General features: G+C 42.7%; 1 protein-coding gene across 1 annotated transcript in view; it reads left to right on the forward strand.

The window, feature by feature from the left end:
* Window positions 1-4773: 4773 nt before the first annotated feature.
* LOC138248862 (zinc finger protein 502-like) overlaps window positions 4774-20452 on the forward strand; it is a 118269-nt gene continuing 102590 nt past the window's right edge. Inside the window, exon 1 of the mRNA XM_069202818.1 lies at window positions 4774-4922. Within this exon, the coding sequence (XP_069058919.1) occupies window positions 4899-4922 (24 nt within the window). The 5' untranslated portion in view covers window positions 4774-4898. The remainder of the gene's footprint in view (window positions 4923-20452) is intronic.

Below are 20452 nucleotides of genomic sequence, written 5' to 3' on the forward strand. Positions count from 1 at the left end.
TATATGTGGGACATGCAACATTGTGATGGCAGGAGGCATACTTTGCAAACACACATTTCAATTGTAACTTACGAACCAGACAGGCCCTCTCTGTGTGGAGTCGTGTCATCAGTAGTAGGACATTGCTGTTACACATGATGAAGGAATCATGGGTCCATGGTCTATGACTGAATGTTGCACACTTTGGCCGGATCAGGGGTGACTCCTTTGGTGGAGAAGCAGAGGCCAAAGAAGCATATTTCTTCTTTGAGAAATTCCCATTTCCCCTTGTGTCATACGGAGAATGTTGATTTCATTTTACCCTCCCCTTTTTAGGTCGAGCATTCGAGACCTCTTGTATATACTTTAGTATATACTTCTATACTTCTTTGTAGGGTCTCTGCTTTTTAACTGGTTTGTTTCAGTGTCCTTAAAAAATCCTTGCTTGCTAGTGGTCAATCCATGCTCTTTGTCCCACCTTTTCCACAGTTGTACACTCCCCTGGAGCATGGCCCTAGTACTTGTACCCTTCCACTTGTGCCTATGTAGCATGTGCTTAGGGATTACTTTGTTCAAAGGCTAGTAGCATTTGACCAGAGCGCTGGATGCTTCAGTGGCCCCAGTCTGTTTCTTTTAACAGGGCTCTGGTCTATTACTTACTTTTCATCTGCAGTGATGTGTGACTTTGTTTATTCCATTCATTACTCTCCCTCGCACATTTTCTGTTCTTGCATAACAAATGCTTGTTCCTTTTGTCTGTCTCTGTGAGCTCTCAGCAGCGCTTTGAACCGACTGCTTATGTCAACTGTTTTACTTTTTATTTTCAGTTTGTGGCAAGAAAACGCTAATAGCTGAAACTCGGGCGAACACGAAACCTATTGCAGTTCAAATGCTTGTCCTTTGAGATGATTTGTGCTTGCTCTGTTTGTGTTCTCTGAGGGGTTACTCGTCTGACACAGCTCCCTTCAGAGATCAGCCGGTGCCATAAAGGGCTCATTAACCCAAACAACACATTTTTCCTCTCTTACTTTGCCTCTGAGGAATCCCTGCGGTAAAGCAACGTCTACATTAGATACACAAGTCCCCGACTGTCTCTGCTGCAGCTATAGTTTATCTCCAGCGTCAGCTGGATTATGTTTTTCTCATTCCAGAACAAAATTGATGTATACAGCACGAGCTGAAGAAAACAAACTCAAACCACATTTTAGGCGTCTTTTGTTATAACTTTTACAGGGCTAAATATAGAGAAGTATTTTTATCCCTGCTATAAAAAGCACAAGATGCAACAATTAGAGCCATACTAATCTGTGTTTAAAAATACCTGTGCTGTGCAAGGTTAACGTGTCTGATTTAGTTCACATCAAGAACAAGCATTTTCAATGCAACGGGTCTCGCATTTGCTCGAGTTAGAGCTATTAGCGTTGTAAACTCCTAACTGGACTTTTCTTGCCTCACAAATGAAAAGAAAAGAAAACGCCGTGCGATCGCGCTGGGTTTTACATAGCGCAATCGCGCTTCGTTTTTTTTTTATTTGTGTGGCAAGAGAAGTCCGGTTAGGAGTTTACACAGCTAATAGCTCTAACTCGAGCAAATGCGAGACCAGTTGCATTGAAAATGCTTGTGTTTACGTTCCTGCTAGCAGACTGCAAGGAAGCCATCTTTCCCCACTGTCTTATCTTCTATCATACACCCTGCAATAATATAAACAGCAATATCCAGAACCGGTAAAAGCAATTTATTTTATACTATTTATTATCAGTTGCTGACGCATGATAAGAATACTTTGTGAATTGATATTTCATGCAACATTTCCAAGCCTCAGTGGCATATCTTTCCTCAGAAAGCATTTCCTTTTCTTATGTGGGCAGAAATTTTAGCAAGTCTAACCTTTCAACATTTATCGGGAAGAACATTCAGAATTAGCATTTCAATCTAGGAGATCTGTGCGGAATTTAACTTTTAAATGGTCTTTGTTTCTGTGGGCTCCGGTGAATGTATTTATCTTAACAGGGTGCCTCAAATGCATTCTTCTGATCCAAGATAAAACTCCTTTGATTAGACCACTCCCCGAACAGAAACACCGCTTGAATGAAAGCAGGTGCCATGGGTGTCCCTGTAAATGCACCAGGCAGACAAAATCTTCACTGTACGATCGCCCCAAAGGACTAATTAGTGTACCTCTTAAGCAGAGGTTTTTCATATATGTTTATTTTTCCTTGTTCTTAAACATCCCTTTCCAATGCAAGTGAAAATTCAATTTCCAGCTTTTGTTGTGAGAAACCCCTCTGTGATTCTCAAGTGGTGACACGCATAGTTCTGTTTTGCAGGGTAATGTATTCCAATTTTGTACCTAAACATTCCATATCACTAATGATCTATGGTGGAGGAAGGGGGTGATTCTCAAAGCTATTTGCCCCTTAATGCTCAATTCACATTTACTAATAGGTGCGTTTTTTTTAATGTAACTGTGTTTTCATATTCACAAAAGGTGAGTTTGCACTAATTAATAGATTTAAAGCCAAATAAAACCAAGAAAACAATTATAAATGTGCACCTGCAGTCATTTGCATATTAGGGGGTAAAATGATTTTCGGATCTGCAAACCTGGGAAAGTGATGTTACTTTTCTGTGTTTTGCATTGGCATTTCCTCAGTGTGGAATTGAATGTCCATCCCCATCGTTGCATGAGATTCATTCCAGCATCATATTTTAATATGAGGTGATAATAGGCAAGGTTAGCGGGAGTTAGAAGTATTAGAGTACCTTTAGTGAATGCTTAGCAGTCATACATCTTGCTGTTAATGCTTGTAAAAGTGTGATACGAGCGCAAATGACTTTATGAATTGGGTCCTTAGACACACAATGATTTTTTGTGAGAAAATCCACTCCCAGGAGCGGGGGAGAGAGTTTTTCAGGACAGGAATACCATGAAACTTTGCACAAATACACAAAGTAATGTGTTTCTGGGTATTCACAAACACTACCCATTTCCACCCAGATGGAGATTTACTCCAAGTTCCAGGCTGAATTAAATCCCCTTTCAGGGTGCAATGGGCAGAAAATACCCCCAAATCTCTGCAAGTATAAGGGTAGACGTTTCTCCACAAGCAAAATTTGTTTTCCCCATTGGAAAAAAGTTAGAAAACGCATGGGATCTGCATGAAGATTTTTGTATATGCAAATTTACTGGTTGAGCGAGTGTACTTTTGGAAACTGGGACAAGAGGGTTACTGGAAGCCTTTGTGGATTCTAAACTTTAAAGGCAAGAGGTAACCTGCAGGTGTAAATCTCTGACACCTGGGCCCTGGATGCTGAATATTACTCGGACCAATCCAAAATGTAGCCAGCATTGTACACTGTACAACAGCCATGCTGTGGCTCTATTCCAGATGTTTGCAATGTGCACACCATTAAACTGGCCTGCAGTCACTGAAGGTGATGAAAAACCTATCCCCTGGTATAAAAATGGTTAGAAGTCTCAAAGAGAGAGCAACTCTTACAACAGCATTCTGGGAATACGGAAACTATTCAGTGGCAGCTGTTCCATGACTTAGTACTAAACCCAGTATTTTGTTATGCAAGTATAATACCATTTAATCCTTATTATGGGTTTTTGGCTATTTTGCATGAGTTTTTTTTCACCTAAACAAACTACCTATCCCTCTTTATCTTCTGTGCAAGTCTCAGCCCTATCTATTCACCATGCCACATAATTCCACTACACAAATACATTCCACAACACACAATTCCACAACTAACAACCCACATAATTCCACTCCACTCTACATACATCCATTACACTCCAAACCAAACATCCATTACACTCCAAACCGAAACACATAGGTAAAAGACATTGTCATTTGCAACGCCAATAGCTCTAACTCTCGCAAATGCGAGGCCTATTGCATTGCAAATGCTTGTTTAATATATTAGTCAGTTCAAAGTATTATGGTCTATTTTGACTGGCATGAGATATTACCTTTTATTATTTTATGTTTATAGGGTCTAAACAGAAGGCTACTTGAAGTTTCTTTCCATTTGTGGGTAGATGACATCATCTATATGTGGCTCAGTTCCTTTGGAAGTTCGGTTGCTTCTGGCTCCTGTTGAGCTCAATTAATGAATCCAGATCTGGGTGGAAGATCGATGGAGCGGCGTCTACGTAAGAGGTTTCAGTTCGGAAGTTTTAAGGAATATCTGACTTTTACAAAGAAAGAGGAAGTGACTTTGGGGGTCATGGTATTTATGGACAGAGGTCGTGGCTGGTGATTGGGGCATTATTAATAATGTCTCCGTCAGTGCTAGCGAGCACTGGCCTGTGTTAGGGGTATCTTGACTGTTGCGGTACATGCCTGGATACAATATTAATAATTATTAGAGAATCACCCCATCTGGTCTTTACTTTCATTTACTTAGGAGAAAGTGACACCCATTTGGCAGGAGACTGTCACTCACATGCACACCTAAAGGCCTGGCTTGTGGCATATCCTGTTCACCGGTGCCTTTACCTCTGTAGTTTCTTCTCCCCTTGTTACTATTCTTTCTTTCCTGAGCGAGTCTTGTGATTTGTGCCTCTCTTCTTATTATGACAACAAAAAATGATCATTTGGAAGGCGCGGTAGTAACTCACGTTGGTGTGCGCACGCGCACAGGAAACTAGTGTCTCCTGAGCATGCGTACATGAGTTCGGTTTTCCTGCATGTGCGGCGTCTCTTCTTTACGCATGCTCTGAAGTGCAATCACTAGTCTGCGCATGCGCATCAGATGCGACTCACATGTGTAGTTACTTTCCCTTTTGATTGAAGCAGCAGGTGAGAGTCGTGTGGTCACGTGACTTGGTTTAACTTCTCAGTGGTTTCCCCTTTACACCTGAGCCTCTGCACTTCTACCCTGAAACTGCAAAGAACAGCAGCAAAGCGATGCCCCACCAGGAGTCGGGAAATGTGAGTGACGGTTTGTACGGAATCCGTGTTTTGTCGTGCAGTCGCGATATGAAATGTCTCGTGCACAATAAGTAAAGTGATTTGCCAATAGCTATGATAACGCGTTGTCACCACTCGTCATACTTAAAGTTGCCTTATACTCCCGTGTTACGAAGTACAGGGTGTTCCGATTCTTTATTTTCTTTGGGCAACAGTGTATTCTGGGAGTTGTAGTTCAAGTTGACCTCATGAATTAAAACGCACGAAAGCACTTTTTTTTTTTTTTTTTTTTTTAATCAGTATTTTAGTGGAACATAGTTTTTTGCTGATAAAGTGGCCTGACTCATGAGAAAACGCAAGCACCCTGTTTTTGTAACGAGAAAGCGAAAGGAGGACAGGTGCCTGTAGACTGAGTCTCGGGAGATAAAAAAACCTGAATCCTAACGAGCACTGATGTTTCACCTGATGCAAGCAGTTTGCCATTGGCTGTAGTGCCTTGAGGAGAAAAATCTCAAAGTAAGAGCAAAGAAAGTCTGTTACAGGTCCAAGGGGGAAAGTCAATCACTTGGTTAACGTTGACAGCAATATGTCAGTCCTGCTGGTGATAGAAACGTGAGTCAGTGGGGAGGTTTCTTCATGGGGGTAAGTGAGAGACACGTCCAAGTATAACTGGTTGAATGAGAATTGGTGCAGACATGCCCAGTGTAACTGGCTTTCCTTGAAAGCAGCACCAGGACATGACTCTGGAGCAAGTGGGTGTGAGATGGTGTCTATCCTCTGTACCTGGGCCCTGAGGTGGCATTGTCAGCACGCGCCATACTGAGACTGCAGAAGCCATGGCATGCTGTTGGGCATGAATGTGTGCATGCATTATTTTGTCTTGTGGTTTGAGGTCCCATGGGCTGTATGAGGATGCTAACTTAAGAAGCAGTGGCACACTGTGTGCCCTTTAACCCACACTTTAGAAATCAGTTTGACAGATTATATGCATGTAGGCCGGTGTATATATGGAGCGATGTGTTCTTGATAGCCGCTGTGGGGTTGTTTCACTACGACTGCAAGTGATCAGCAGTGGCATTAGTTGGAGGGTTGGTGGCACATTGGAGAAAGGCAGTCGAGCTCAAGCATGACTGAGGTTTTATGTGCCGAGAGGTAGAGGCCTTGCCCCATCTGCTGTGCAAACCTGGTTAACTGGTATTTTGAGGGATCCTTAAGGGACTGAGAGAACTAAAGTCAATTGCTCACTAAAGTCAATTGCTCATTGAAGACTATTGCTTTGGAGTGCGTTTTTGCAAATTACATAATGTTTCATTTTTCTGTGTTGTATTAATGGAAATTGGTGTAAATTAATTTGTGATCTACATAATGTCAAGGATTGGTTGCTGAGGTCTGTTAAGTCACCTTCTTGACTGCCTGGGGGAAAAAGGCGAATCCTTTCATTAACCATAGTGCCACCCTGCAAGGAACAGTGTACTTGAAGGATGTCAAATGTCTTCTGAAGAATGTGACAGGAGGATAAACCCCAAAATTGTGAAAAAGGCCCTTCTTGTCCACCTTGTAGCTCTTGAATCCTGGTGAAGGTTGGATTGAAAAACAACAGAAGTCTCCTGAGCACAACCCCATGTGAAACACTCGGGAAAATTATCGAAATACTATTGGCAAAGCAAAAAACCTCTGATAAAAATAAATGTGGACGCAAGGAATTTGGTGAAACGAGGAAACAAATGTGTTGCGACACTTCCAGACCTTGGAAATGGCTGCTAATATACACTACTGACACAAACTGTCATCATTGAAAGTTCAGTCAGAAAAAATTGTCACTTCTCTGTGGAGGTTCAGCACCTTAAACTCCTTAACTGCTGAGGTTTTGCCACCTGTGCTGATCCATTTTTTTCTGTTTGGGGTACTTTGTGCTTAAGCCCCATACCTTTTCTTTTTATTTTCCCACATAAGCTATCCATGCCAAATTTGTATCCATTTTTTCTAACCTATTACTTATGCCTACTTCTTCTCCTGGGGTATAGACCATCAACTAGGACTCTCCAGCCATCTCCATCCTGGGCTTTTCTTTTAATCTGACTCCAGGTGTAACCCATCTCCCTGCAGTCAGCCTGGAGGCCTCAATGTCAGGTGTGTTTTGGCCTGCCTCCTTTCCTTTTCCTTTGAGGGTTCCAGGTGGGGGCTTGCAGTGGGTTTCACCTATCCAGCCCAGAGTCTTTTCATGAGTTCTTCACAAGCAGGTAGTTGGAACATCTGCTGCTATAGGTCGTTGTTGCTGATGGTGTTGCCATGCAAATTCAGAGGATTTTCCTCAGACAGGTGTTGATGAAGGTCTGGACTTTGTTGGTGATGGTCACTGTTGTCCTCCAAGTTTCTACTCCATACAGAAGGACAGATTTTACATTGGTGCTAAAAAGCCTGATCTTGTTTGGTAGTGTTAGGTCCTTGGAGCTCCATACCTTCTCTAGCTGTTTGAAGGAAGCCCTTGCTTGGCAGATTCTTCCCTTGACCGCATCTGTGCTGCTCTGCTTGTCTTTGACACTGCACAGGTAGGTGAAGGCCTCAGCCTCTTCCAGTGCATCACCTACAAGAGTGACTGCAGTTGTACTGGCAGTGTTAGGCTTCAGGATGTCGGTTTTTCTCCTGTGGGCATTGAGGCCAGGTTGCGCTGATGTGGCTGCCAGTTTGGCGGCCTTCTTGTGCATCTACAGATGGGTATGGGAGAGTAGGGTCAGGTCGTCTGCAAAGTCCAGATCGTCGAGCTGCATCCAAGGTGTCCACTGGATCCCATTTCTTCTCCTTACTCTGGATGTTTTCATGATCTAGTCAGTGGCCAGCAGGAAGAGAAAAGGCAAGAGCATCGAACCCTGGCAGACTCTGGTCCTCACTTCGAAGGATTCTGTGAATTGTCCTCCAAGGACTGTTTTGCAGGTGGTTCCCTCATAAAAGTTCCTGGTAATTCTTAAGAGTTTATTTGTTCTTTCAAGAATCCATGGCTTGCTGCTTCCTGGGCTTCTATGACAAGAACATTGACAAATCTTCTCTTGTCTGCTCTTAAGCATCTCTTTACTTCCTTGTTGGTCTTGGTGTATTCGCCTTGAGCTTTTTCTTTTTGTGCTCTTGTTTGGATGGTGTTGACTGCAGCGTTCTTTTCTTTTCCTTTCTTGCTCGGATTTTGCAGAGTTTCGGCGGAGGTCCATTTTTTTATGCTGGTGTTTCTTGGGATCCAATACCTTCTAGCAGGTTGATGTCCTTGTTTCTCTGATCTTCTCCTACTGACTTTTTTTTTATTTGGTCTCTATGGTCCTCCAGTTCTTGGATGACTGAGTATTCACTCCCTTTCTGCTCATGATTGAGGAGGTTGGTGTTATATCACTGGTTTGATTTGTCGATTCCATCGATGCTTACTTCAGCTTAAACTTTAGCCTGGCCATGACAAAATTATAGTCTGTCGCCACGTCTGCTCCTCTTGTCACTCTCACATCCTGCTGGGACCTCTGGAACATTTTGGCAATGCAGACAGGGTTGATCTGATTCCCTGTTGAATGATCTGGTGACACCCATGTGGCCTTGTGTATTATTCCGGCATGCTTCTTCTGCACTTTTTTTTAGTTTGTTGTTCATGCACTACAGGGCTTTATTTGCATGAGTACATAAACGGATATTACAAAACATTCGAAGACCTTTCACTTCGAGAATTCTACAACAGATAATTTGCAACTTGTTAGACGGAGTAAACTTCGAAATAAATGTAAAATAAATGAAAAAAATACAAACTAACCTCATAGCTTGCAAAGGAAAGAAGCAGTGTCTTGAAGTGTCCAAAGCGGCATCTAGGGCCAGTGGAATTATAAGTGGTAGGTTTGACTAAATAATTCGGCCAGAAAAGCGTGAAGGCCCTGTTTGCCAGGTTCCCTTCTGAGAACGTTCTTTTCCGATATCACCCACCAACTGCAAAAGAGGACGGACTACGAGGTAACAGACGATGGGACGCTGCAAACCCGACCGGTAAGATGCAGCGCGGCCGAGAGCAGCGGGCCGAGCAGCGAGGGAGCTGGGCAGGCTGCTGCCTGGTGCTAGCATCGTCGGCCAAATGCAGAGCCGGGAGGCTTAGTTGTCGCCGCCCGTCTTTTTGAGGCGCTCCTGCCGCGGGGGCTGCCCAACCACCGTTAACCAGCCTCGGGCTCCTCAGGCTCTTTCTGCACAGTCACTGCGTCTGCTGGCCTGAAGCATCGCTGGTCAGACCCGCAGTTATTAGATCTGAGCGGTTGGGAGGCTTGGCTGACAGCTTCATTGTGCTGCTCCTGCGCTCTTGTGCCGTGTTGCGCTTGTAGAGGCTGCCTGGCGTTCATTGGCCCCACCAGCTCCTCTGACTCATCCTGCTCAACCAGTGCACAGCACCCATAAAGTTGCAGATCAAGGAGCCAGGTAGATGCTCATAAACCACCCCCCCACCATCCCGGTTGGGTGCCCCTGCAGCGGGCCCCCTTGCAGTGTTGGCCTCTTCGGAGGAGGCTGCGCAGGTCGGTGTTACCTACGATCAGGATAAACAGGACAAGCTCAACACAGGGCAGTGTCGGCAAGTACAGGCGAGTGCGCCAGTCGTAGGCGACTGCCGCCAAAGGTGAGTCCAGGCCTCCACAGAAGCGGCTCAGCCAGGTCTTGGTGCAGCTTGTGGGGAATAAACGAGACCCGCTCACCATACTGTGTGTCAAGTTGTAAAGCTGCCAAACACCTAAATTATCAAGCTGTCAAGTGCCCTAGTAGGTCCACCAGGCCTAACCGGATCAGCTAGGCCCAGCCCTCGGGCCACTCAGAACTACAGCAGATTCTCCAGTAGGCCCGGCAAGATTCAGGAGGAGACCAACGAAGTTTGTGCGTGCTCGTGCCCCTCAATAGTCGAGGTATGGCGGTGCACCCGCAAGCCGGTGCCAAGGGTTATCTGGAGACCGGTGAAATCCCTAGCCGGTCACAGTGGGACTCCTTAGCCGTTCAAGTCCATAGCGGTCTCAGGAGGATCCCGCAATAGCGGAGGAGGATCACGTGTGCTCGTGCCCCTCAACATTGAGGTGTGGTGGCGCATTATTAAATACAAACAAGGAGAAGAAAAACCTCTAGGCTGCTGAAGATGCGATCTGAGAAAGAAAGGGCTATTCAGCCACAAACTGAGAGGAATAAGAAGTATAATAAACCCTCATCTCCGCCTTCAATACTAAAACAGGAACCAAAAATGAAGCAAGAGCAACAGTCTTTAATCTTTCCAATATCTCCCTTTTTTCAAAGCCTTGAGAAATCGGCGAACACCCCCCATAAATTTGATTTCTTGAAGGATCCTGTGGATGTGATTCTCACCATACCTAACTGCTCTGTGGTTTTATCCCATGCAATTACACCTCTAAAACGTAAAAGCAGTTTCCTATATGAGCAAGGTGACCTAAGGGGACTCAAGGAGGAGGGGGTGTCCGAAAAATCTGCCCTTGGTAATATCACAAATCTAACAGACGATAAACTTAAAGAAAATGCCTGGGGCTCAATCAGTGACTTAGATCTACTAACCCTCCGGTCATCATCGCTGTCCCCAGTTGCCTCCAACAGTCCATCTCTGGAAACTCTGAATGATCATCCACAACTAGGGATCCAACCTCCCTTGGAGGTAAATGTAGTTATTAAAAGAGCCTGGACTCCACGCAACGATTATCCGCATTGGACCTACAGGAGGCTGGTCAAGAGCTGAAGGAGAATTTCACTCTAGAAATTATTCACGCTTCAGACAATATTAATAAACTAGGCTTATTAAATCTAAATCCTAGTTCTCCCTCTCATCTACAATTGGATTTGAGCTTCATGGTACAAGCCCTTAAACGACCACTGATGGAAGATATGGTGGGCAATCCCCAAAAAGAGCAAGCCGCTACCTCAGACACTCAACTGGACACTCTGCTTTTGAAGATAGATTCTCTAATGCCTCTGTCATATCAAAAACACAAACATATGATTCCGAAAGTAAAGAGACTATAAATGAAAACATACTGCCTTCACGAAACACCCAAAACTAACTGGATCAAAATGTTGTATGGGATATCTTCTTTAAGACCTCGCAACTAACTCTCAAAGCTCTGTCCTATCAGTCCTCAAAAATGGACGTCCAGGTGGATATACTGAATGCCATGGCAAAATCATGGCAGGGATAGATCAGAAGTTGGCTAACTTAAACATCCATATAAGCTCAGAATTTTGCAGAGATAACAATAACAGACTGCACCTGTGAGCCCTTAATCAACAAGCTGGCCACACTCCCAGAGGCTTTAAATTCAATGACAACAAACCTTAAGGCAAATCTAAATATGATACAAGGGGATGGATTTGTAGCTGAAGAATTTTCCCAACAACAGGAGGAGGCTGGTCTAAATAAGAACACGGGCAACATAGAAACTTACTGCCCTGAGAAAATTATTGATAAGGAAATAGAACTGTTTGAAGAACTGGGGTGAGGGAAGGAGGGAGCACTCAGTGAAATAGTATGTCTATTAAAATCACCTGAGAAGGAGGAAGGGCGTCAGTCTGAGATTCAAACAATTACACTTCCTCCCCCTCCCCTAAATTTGCGCCACACCTGCCACAATTAGAAATGCTCCCACAAAAAGACAAAAGAAAAAAACAACGGAAAGCAAGAAATAAAAAAAGGTGGTGTCTTAATGGCCCCTCCCACTACAAAGATGAACTCCTGTCCAACCCCGGACATAGGAAATGGAATATTAATGTCTTATGACCAAAATAAAAAGAGCAGCCCAATGACCAACAAGTTGTTTCCACTATTCAGCACACAAAAGAGGGGGCCCATTCACCAAAACCATAGGGAGCAGAATTAATCAAACTCCAATGAGGGGAAAATAAAAAACATGGACCAACAAGACTCGCTAAACTTAAACTATACAGATTCAACCAAGCAGGAATCACAGAATTTAAAACCACATCAATGGGAGGTGAAAGCTGAACCGAGTATTATTCCAGTAACCCACAGGAGGTCATTTGACGACAAATGTATAACTATTACAGTTACCAATTCCGAATATGCTGCAGGTCAAGGGGCTCAAACAGGGGCCCAAACGGATCAGCTTCAGGTAATAAAAAGAGGGTCTGCCATCAAACAGTTGGAAAGGGTGAGATTAAGGGCAAAGGGTATAGTGGAATCTCCTAGACCTCTCTCGGAGGCAGAGCCCCCAAATAGATCAGTTGTGAGGCCAAATGTATCAAATCCAGGACGGACAGATGAAGACGCTGTGCCACAGGTACATGTAACAAATCACAATAAGACAGGCCATACGGGAGGACAGGACGATTCTGTAAGAAATCCCGACTACGGCCTACCCGTAGATTGCAAACAACGAATTCTGGAACCACAATATCAATCTAGGGGCCATATGACATTCTAAATCGAGAAAACATACAAAAACTTTTACAAGTTATTCCGGCCCTTAAAGATATAAAGTCTACTGATATTGTTTGTATAGTATTCCTATCAGGGGCTAAAAGCAATGAAGGCAAACTTAACGAATCAACCCTGGTAACTTGGAGGACATCACAAGTGGCAAGTAGAGTCGTAAAAGAAAAAAGTTCCTTTTTAAAATGGGGACTTAAATTTAGTATACCCCAACAAATCGTCTATCCCGACCCTCTAGAGGCCCAAAATAATATGCCCAATTTTAAATAAATCAAAAGACTTAAATAAACCTTTTTCAGTTCCTTAGATCTGCAATCGGGGAACCAAGGTACCGATGATCAATACACCGGGCACAAAGCATCCAATATTCACACCTCACAGCAGCTAGATCTAGGGTGGCTGTCGGATGTAATTCACCAAGAAAATCATCAGTGACTTCCGAATAGCCGGGCACACTCTGGATTGGTAACTCCCTATGATAAACCCCTCCAAGTCTGTTTTTGGAATATAAATGGGATTAGATCAAATATCCAACACAAAGACCTGACTAGTCTATTAAAAAAAAAGAATTCAAATTATCTTCTTAGAGGAGACTTGGGCTACCAACCCATTTACAATTGATGGATCCATAGTCTTTTTCTCCTCAGTAATTAGGGAAAAAAGGTTTGCCCACCCAAGGGGGGGGACTAGCAATGTTTATTTCAGCAGGTCTAAATATATCATGCACACGAGTAAATGAGGAAAATGAAGAGTTTCTGTTAGTGAAGTTAGACGGATGGAGCAAAGAGCATTCCAGCTCACTTTTGCTAATTAATGTCTACATCCATCCAGATGCATGCTGCAGAAAATGCATATCCTTCAAATTGATAGACATAATATTAACTGCCTATCAGGATCTAGGATCCCTGGAGTCTCTAGTAACAGGGGTCTTCAATATGAAATTATTAAATCCTTTTGAAAGGGATACTCACACCATCTTGCAAGATCAGCTGTGGGCAGTCCTTGGGATCACTAGAGCAAGGTAAACCTGATACTAAAGCTCTTTCCTTAGTAAAAGATCTTGAGGCCCTCGGGCTCAGACTCCTAAACGGGAGGTTTCCACAAGATACTCTGCCGGCGACTACCTGCCATGTCACTGGAACTCCAGCAACAATTGATTACAATGCGGCCTCTTTATCCCTACTTACTCTAATCATCAAGTACCAGATTATAAAGTCAGATAAGAGTGGCCATGGTCCACAATATCTGGAGATTGGCTGTGGCTTTCCGATATTTAATCCTGCCCCAAGGGATGTCACGACAACGAACTATAAGAAACTTCAATGGAATGAAAAATCAACGGAGTCCATTGGAGAACGGTCAACTGTGATACTTGACCAATGCCATAACAATATATCCTGTGACCCATCTGATCGACATTCCTGGACAGACGTGCAATGGATCTTCTCATAGACGGACCACAAAAGAACTATCCAAACCAGGGGCGAGTTAAAATAAAAATGTCAGCTCATACGACCAAACTAAGAAGACAACGAAACAGACCCTTAAGGCTGTATAAGAAAAACCCAACTGACGGTTATATTAAGGTTGACTTAAAAAACGTAAATAATATCTATCGGAAACAAATATGGGATGATAAATTACGGTATAGTCATGACTTTTGGGCAAAGGCTTTATTTCTGAGTAAAAAATGAAATGCACAGGGATTCTGGAAAATGGTTAACAAACTGAATAAAGCCCCAATTACCTTGACTAGCTCCAATATTGCAGAATCCACATTGTCCGATTACCTAACTCACCATTTTGGTGAAAATAAATAAGAAAAACACTAATAATTCAGATGAGATAACAAATGAGTTAAGCCAAGAAGGTGTTAAAGCAGAGTCCCCAACTCTCCAAAAGGAATCCGCAAATGTATCCTTCTCAATGTTGGAAGTTGTGAATTCAATAAAGAACAGCAGAAGCATGGTGGCTCTAGGTCCAAATGGGATCCCTAACACATTATTTAAAACAAACCCGGCCTTTTCGGGTGAAAAACTGGTCTCGATTTACAACCACATGTACAACCGAAATCTTGGAAGGGGTTTATAATCCATCCAATATTTAAAGGAGGTAATAAAGTTCATCCTGAGAATTACCGACTGATTACCTTAATGGATGTAGACGCTAGATACTATGCTGGAGCATCTTCGCAGCTGGGCAACCGAGAACAATATTATTCCCCCTAATCAGGCTTTGCAACGGGCCCCGGAACGGCTACAAACATCCTAACTCTTTCCATTGTCATTGACCAATGCAAACAAAAAAGTCAACATTGTACTTGTGTTTTGTAGACTTCAAATCGGCTTTTGATTTGGTACAGTGAAGCCTTCTATGGGAAAAACTAGTAGGGCATACCAGGGAAATAGTTAAAAGCCATTCAGCAGTTATATACTGATACATGGATCAGAGTAAAGATCGGCGACAGATCTTTCCTCTCAAGAAAAATTGAGACAAAACAAGGTCTGAAACGGGGTTGTGTGCTGGCACCATATCTTTTCAATCTCTGTCTATCAGATTTGACCGTTCACCTTAGTAAGGTGAAAACACACTCCATGCACTCCCTTAAGGTTGGTGATATGTTTACTCCAAACTGCTATACGCTGACAATGTAGTACTTCTGAGCTAAACTAAATTAGGACTACGACGGCTCATCATCAACTTAATAGAATACGCCAAACAGAACAGAATGGAAATCGGTCAGAAAAAAAACAATATGGAAACCAGTAAAAAAAAAAACCTTAGAGATAAAAAATGGCATACACAAAGGGGAGTCTTAGAACAAGTCAATCACTATAGGTACCTGGGCATACTATTTGATAATCTGGGTTTTTTTCTTCCTCAGATGCAGGATTTATATAGAAAGGAAATGTTCTACTGCTTGCCTTTCGCTCTCTAAAAAAGTCGCTACGCGGCTGCTACAAGTTGTGGCAGCTAAACTAAATTTGATGATGGGGTACGGTAGCGAAGCCCTGCGTGGGCAAGATGCCGCCATCCTAAATGGTATAGGTGGAAAAATATTTAGGTCTCTATTTCAATTACCAGGGTATACTTCCCAAGCTCAAATCAGACTGGAGTTTGTTTACCTAAACCAAAATATAGCAAGGGAATGTAGCTATATTAAAACCTGGAAACACCTACAGCTATCAAGGGGAAATCAACTCTGCCAGGCGCTTTGGAAGGAGATTAGTTTGAATCCTACAGCCAAATCCAGACAGTACCTAGATCAGGCACTAGAAGATTTAATAGTACAGGAACCATGGGACTCACACCTTGCCCATTATGCATTTAAAAATTTCTTAATTCGAACAGCGAAGAGGAGATCAGTATTAATGGATAAAAACCTGTTAGCAGCCAGGTCGCACTCTTGTATGGTAATAAATGAGTATAAACTCTTGAAATATCAGCCTTATCTGGAGGCCGGGTGGTCAAAAGCTGAGAAGGATTTTTTTATTAAACACTGATTTGACCTTATGCTTGGCAGTGTCCACCAAGCCCCATGGGGATATACTGCAACAATTCCCCAGTGTAGGCTCTGTGGCTGCGGACTGGAAGACATTACTCATCTGATCTGCACCTGTAATGGCCTACTGAATGAGCGTAAGACTCTATTAAAAGGAGCATTCAATCAGAGGGGAATACGGTCCTGCAGAGAAGCAGTGATCGCCTGCTTTAAACCTTCTGACTATATCTTGAATACCAGATTTACAAAGTTTTTATGCTTGACATTTAAAAAACTATTGCAAGCTCATCAATTAGTATAAACTTAATATATGTTTCCGCTGGCCTACAAAGCCTCCGCACAGTATCCAGGAAAGTATTTTTAGCTCCGGAGTATTGATTTAATTGTAAATAAATGTATAACTTATTTTAAAGAAAAATGTATAGAAATCTTTAAGATACCTCTCTAACATGCTTATAATCGCATACATAAGATGAGGAGAGTGGGAAATCGATGCACTTTATAGCAAAACTTATGTGGCTATGACTAAAACATACTCACTCTAATCAGAAGGTATTTTGCCAGCAAAAACAATTAACAGTAATATTTTATGAAATGTATAATTAGAAGAAAAATTGCGGTTAGATATACTGATATTATATGTTATACATTTAAGAAGAACTTTTAGGCTAGAATGGAAGGTATTTGTTTTTTTATTTTGTATGGGGTGAGTAGTATCTTTCAAAAATGTATGATGTATCAGTTTGTATTAACTATGCCTTTAAATAAACTTAACTTGACTTATTCTGTGTGTAAATACACTACCGCCCTATCACCAGACTGTTCATGGCACAGAGATGTGCAAGCCTTTCTCCATTCTCATTCAGGTCGCCAAAGCCAAGGTTGCACATGACTTCGTACCCAGTGTTGTCGCTTCCAATCTTGTCATTGAGGTCCCCATCAGTATTGTGATGTCTCTCTCAATGAATTTCTCCAGGATGGACTGGAGTCTGTTGCAAAACTCTTCTTTTTCATCTTCTTTGCTGTCATTTTCAGATGCACTGGATAACATTATCATTCCTCTTCTTCTTTGTGCAGAAGGCCGCTGTGATGAATCTGGGACTGTGGCCTTCCCAACCGATTGGAGCTCTGTTGGCTGGTGGTGTTGGCATCAGTGCTACTCCCGGAGTATCTGGGGTATTCTCTTACTTGGGTCCAGGACACATGAGAATTTCACCTGGAGCCAGTCTTTTCTGTCCAGACTGTGCCCATCTGGTCTTGCTGATACCCTGGAGAGCAAGGTTGAATTTTTTAATCCCCGTTGCCACTTAGGCTGTCTTGCTTGTCTTGGACATGGTCCTCACGTTCCACGTCCAGATGGTGATAGTCTTAGGTGAAAGCAGGTAGATCAACTTTGTGACTTCAAGGGATCTGTGGCTTCCACCACAAGTTGTCATGGCTCTCCATGAAGGAGATTCCTCTCTCCCCAAGTCTGGAATGTCTTTTGTTTTTCTGGATTACGTTTTTGTAGCTATGATTTTTTATTTTTTATTTTTTCTTCCACATGGTGGGGTAGCTTGTCCCATAGATAACCTTTTCGCAGGAGGGCTTTGGACCGGCCATGGCAGAGTTTTTCCTAACATCATGGGGATTCGAATGGTACCAAGGTGGGGACTGGGAAAATAGCCAAAATATAACAGTGTTTTTTTTTTTTTTGTATTCAAATGGTGGAAAATGGGGAAAATGTTGTAAAAGCAAATGTCTGAGTCCCCCCCGCCCCCTTCCGAAAATGAAAGAATCAACAAAAGGGTTGCTGTGCTAAGTTAACAACCGTCTCATCTTTCAGTAACAAGCAGAGCTGTATGTTTGGAAAAAAAAAAAAAAAAGGCAAAAAAAATATATATATTTTTTTTACCACAGTTTTGGCTTCTCTTTCTTTCATTCTTTGCCAATTTTCCCTCGCTTTTGTGCTTTCAACCTGCTTCCAGTGTGTGGTGCAAACAGATATGAAACCCATGCGTATTGCCAGAAAGTAGTACATTTTTTAAAAGTAGACAAAGTTCTGAATTCAGCAAGGGATCGTTTGTGTAGAGTCCTCAAGGTTTTCCCAAATAAACTAATTGTTGAATTGAAGAAGAAAAAAAAAGCTGTTTGTGACAATCTTTTCCTCTGTAACATCTTGTTGCTAAGGTTGATTTACAGAAGCAATAACTGTTATGGCTAATAGACCCTTCTTGTTTCAGGAATATAAAAGGTTTGTTGGTTCTCCAAGAAGCTGCGGTAGCCTGAGCTCCAACCTTGCTATGGTTTTGTACTGAGTATAGAGCAGTTCATATGATAAAATCTAAAGAGTGAAAAATGAGTGTGAAAGAAACCTATGTATTTCTGAAATGTACACCAGATGCTGAGTTTAGGAGCAGTAGTTACTTCTACATCTCTGAATTTGTGGGCATTCATACTAGCATGTGATTCAGAGGGCATTTTGCAAAATGTCTTTCTTACACACTGACTTACATTTGGAAGGCACAAATATAGAGACATTCAATGAGTAATAACAAATGTTCTACTATTCTATGTTCCCACATGTCTCCTGATAAAAACGACTTGTGTGCTTGAGCCTAGCACTTGGGACACAAAAAATCCTAAAACGTGACCTTGAGACAGAATATTTCACAGCGCAGTATCCATGTTTTTTTACAATGTGGGTAGCTGGGGTTTTTGGCCCTAGCTCAGCTGCCATGTAGTAAAACCTATGCTACCCAGACGTTTCTGAAAATTAGACACCCAGGGACGTCTGGGGTGGTGTGGGGGTCATAATGTGTGGTTCTAATGAGGTAGTCTTACCCAGGAGTCCTTGCAAACCTCAATGTGTGGGTAAAAACACACATTTTCCTCCCTTTTCTGTGCGGTTAAAGTTTTGCAATCAGTGGGGAGCACACATTTCTTACCACCAAGAGTTCCCCCAAGTCTCCTAATAAAAATGTTACCCCAGATGTGTGAATGAGCCCAAATTTTCAACATGGACAGATCAAAATCTGTCATTTTTTGCAGTGTTTGTGGCGGTCAGATTTGGGCCCTAGCTCAGCTGGCACCCACGGAAATCTACTAAACCCACACATTTCTGAAAATTAGGTGCCTGGGGGAATCCAGGGTGGTTTTGACTTGGATGGCTTTCACATGTTTTTCCTACTCAAAATTCCTTGCAAACCTCAAACTTTGACTAATAACACACATTTGTATTCCATTTCTGTGATGGAACCTTCACTGTGGTGGAACTCTTTCCACCCAGCACTACCCCACCTGTCCCGATTTAAAAATAAATAAATAAATAATAATAACTTTAAAAAATGGTACCCCACGTACATGGTTGGGCCAAGCACCAGTGATAGGTAAGAGTCCAAAACTCATCATGGACACATCAAATGTTTCCACAGAAACAACCGTTTTCGCAATGTAGGTAGCTGTGGATTTTGGGGCTTGTGTCGACCGCCACCCAAAAAAACTACCAAACCCACACATTTATGAAAATAAAGCAACGGGGGAGTCCAAGGATTTTCCTGCCAAGAAGCTCTTGCAAAGCTCAATCTTGGGATAAAAACACACATTTCCCTGTCAATTCTGTGGTGGAAAGTTACGTAATCTGTGGGATTCCGCAAGTTTCATACCACCCAGCATTACCCTACTTGTCCAGATTAAAAGCGCTGCCGCACTTGTGTGGCTGGACCTAGTGTCTGTGTCAGGAACAGTTCAAAACAAGGTCAATGGGAGTCCTAAGGATGTTGTGTTTTGTTCCTTTTCCTAATGCGGGCGCTAGGCCCACATACATAAACTAGGTTAACTTTTTATGTGAAGACGTGGCAAGGCCACAGAGTCCAAAACTTTCCCTCACAAAATGTAAAGTAAATGCGTGATCTCTGCCACTGAGGCAGAGTCTGAAGTTTGCAGGGCATTCTGAGAAAGTGAGTGGGATCAATACTAGTTACAGCAACCTGGACACAGCAGGTTGTTCAGTTATCAAATATGTGAGGGTTATTGCTTCATAGTCCATCCGTTACGAAAGTACAGACTTGCCCCATTTGGGTTTTGACACCTCCAGAAGTGCTAGCATCAAAGAGCAAATACTAATAACAGAATCAGAATATTTAACCCTGGACTACTGAAGGTGAGCCGTAAATCCAAAACAAGGTGCCAACCACTTCAGAGGCCATTTATGTGCCTTTCAATCACCACACACAGTGACATTCACACCACCAGCCATGGACGAATCCAACACAGCACAACACTCCTATCAGTATACCGCTACTATTTAAGGGCACATCATATTCATATGCCACAGGACGGAATCACCAATCACACCACTTCTCACCCAGTCATCATTCAACTTACATAAAACACACCACAAGCAAACCTCTACACACAAATGGCCAGTTATAGTCGGTTGGTGTCTCAACAAGTTTCACAACATCTTAAATAAAAAGAAACTTAGACCAAGTTATTCCTACTTGTCAACTATGCCTCCCCTTGCGTTTCCAACAGTACTGAATGGGTGCCATCTAAATCTTTACTAATGGCTCCCATGAGAACTGCATGAGGCTCGAAAGACGCGCCTTTCATGCACTTTTAGCACAC

The sequence above is a fragment of the Pleurodeles waltl genome, chromosome 8, assembly GCF_031143425.1.
Source record: "Pleurodeles waltl isolate 20211129_DDA chromosome 8, aPleWal1.hap1.20221129, whole genome shotgun sequence".
Taxonomy (NCBI): Eukaryota; Metazoa; Chordata; class Amphibia; order Caudata; family Salamandridae; genus Pleurodeles; species Pleurodeles waltl.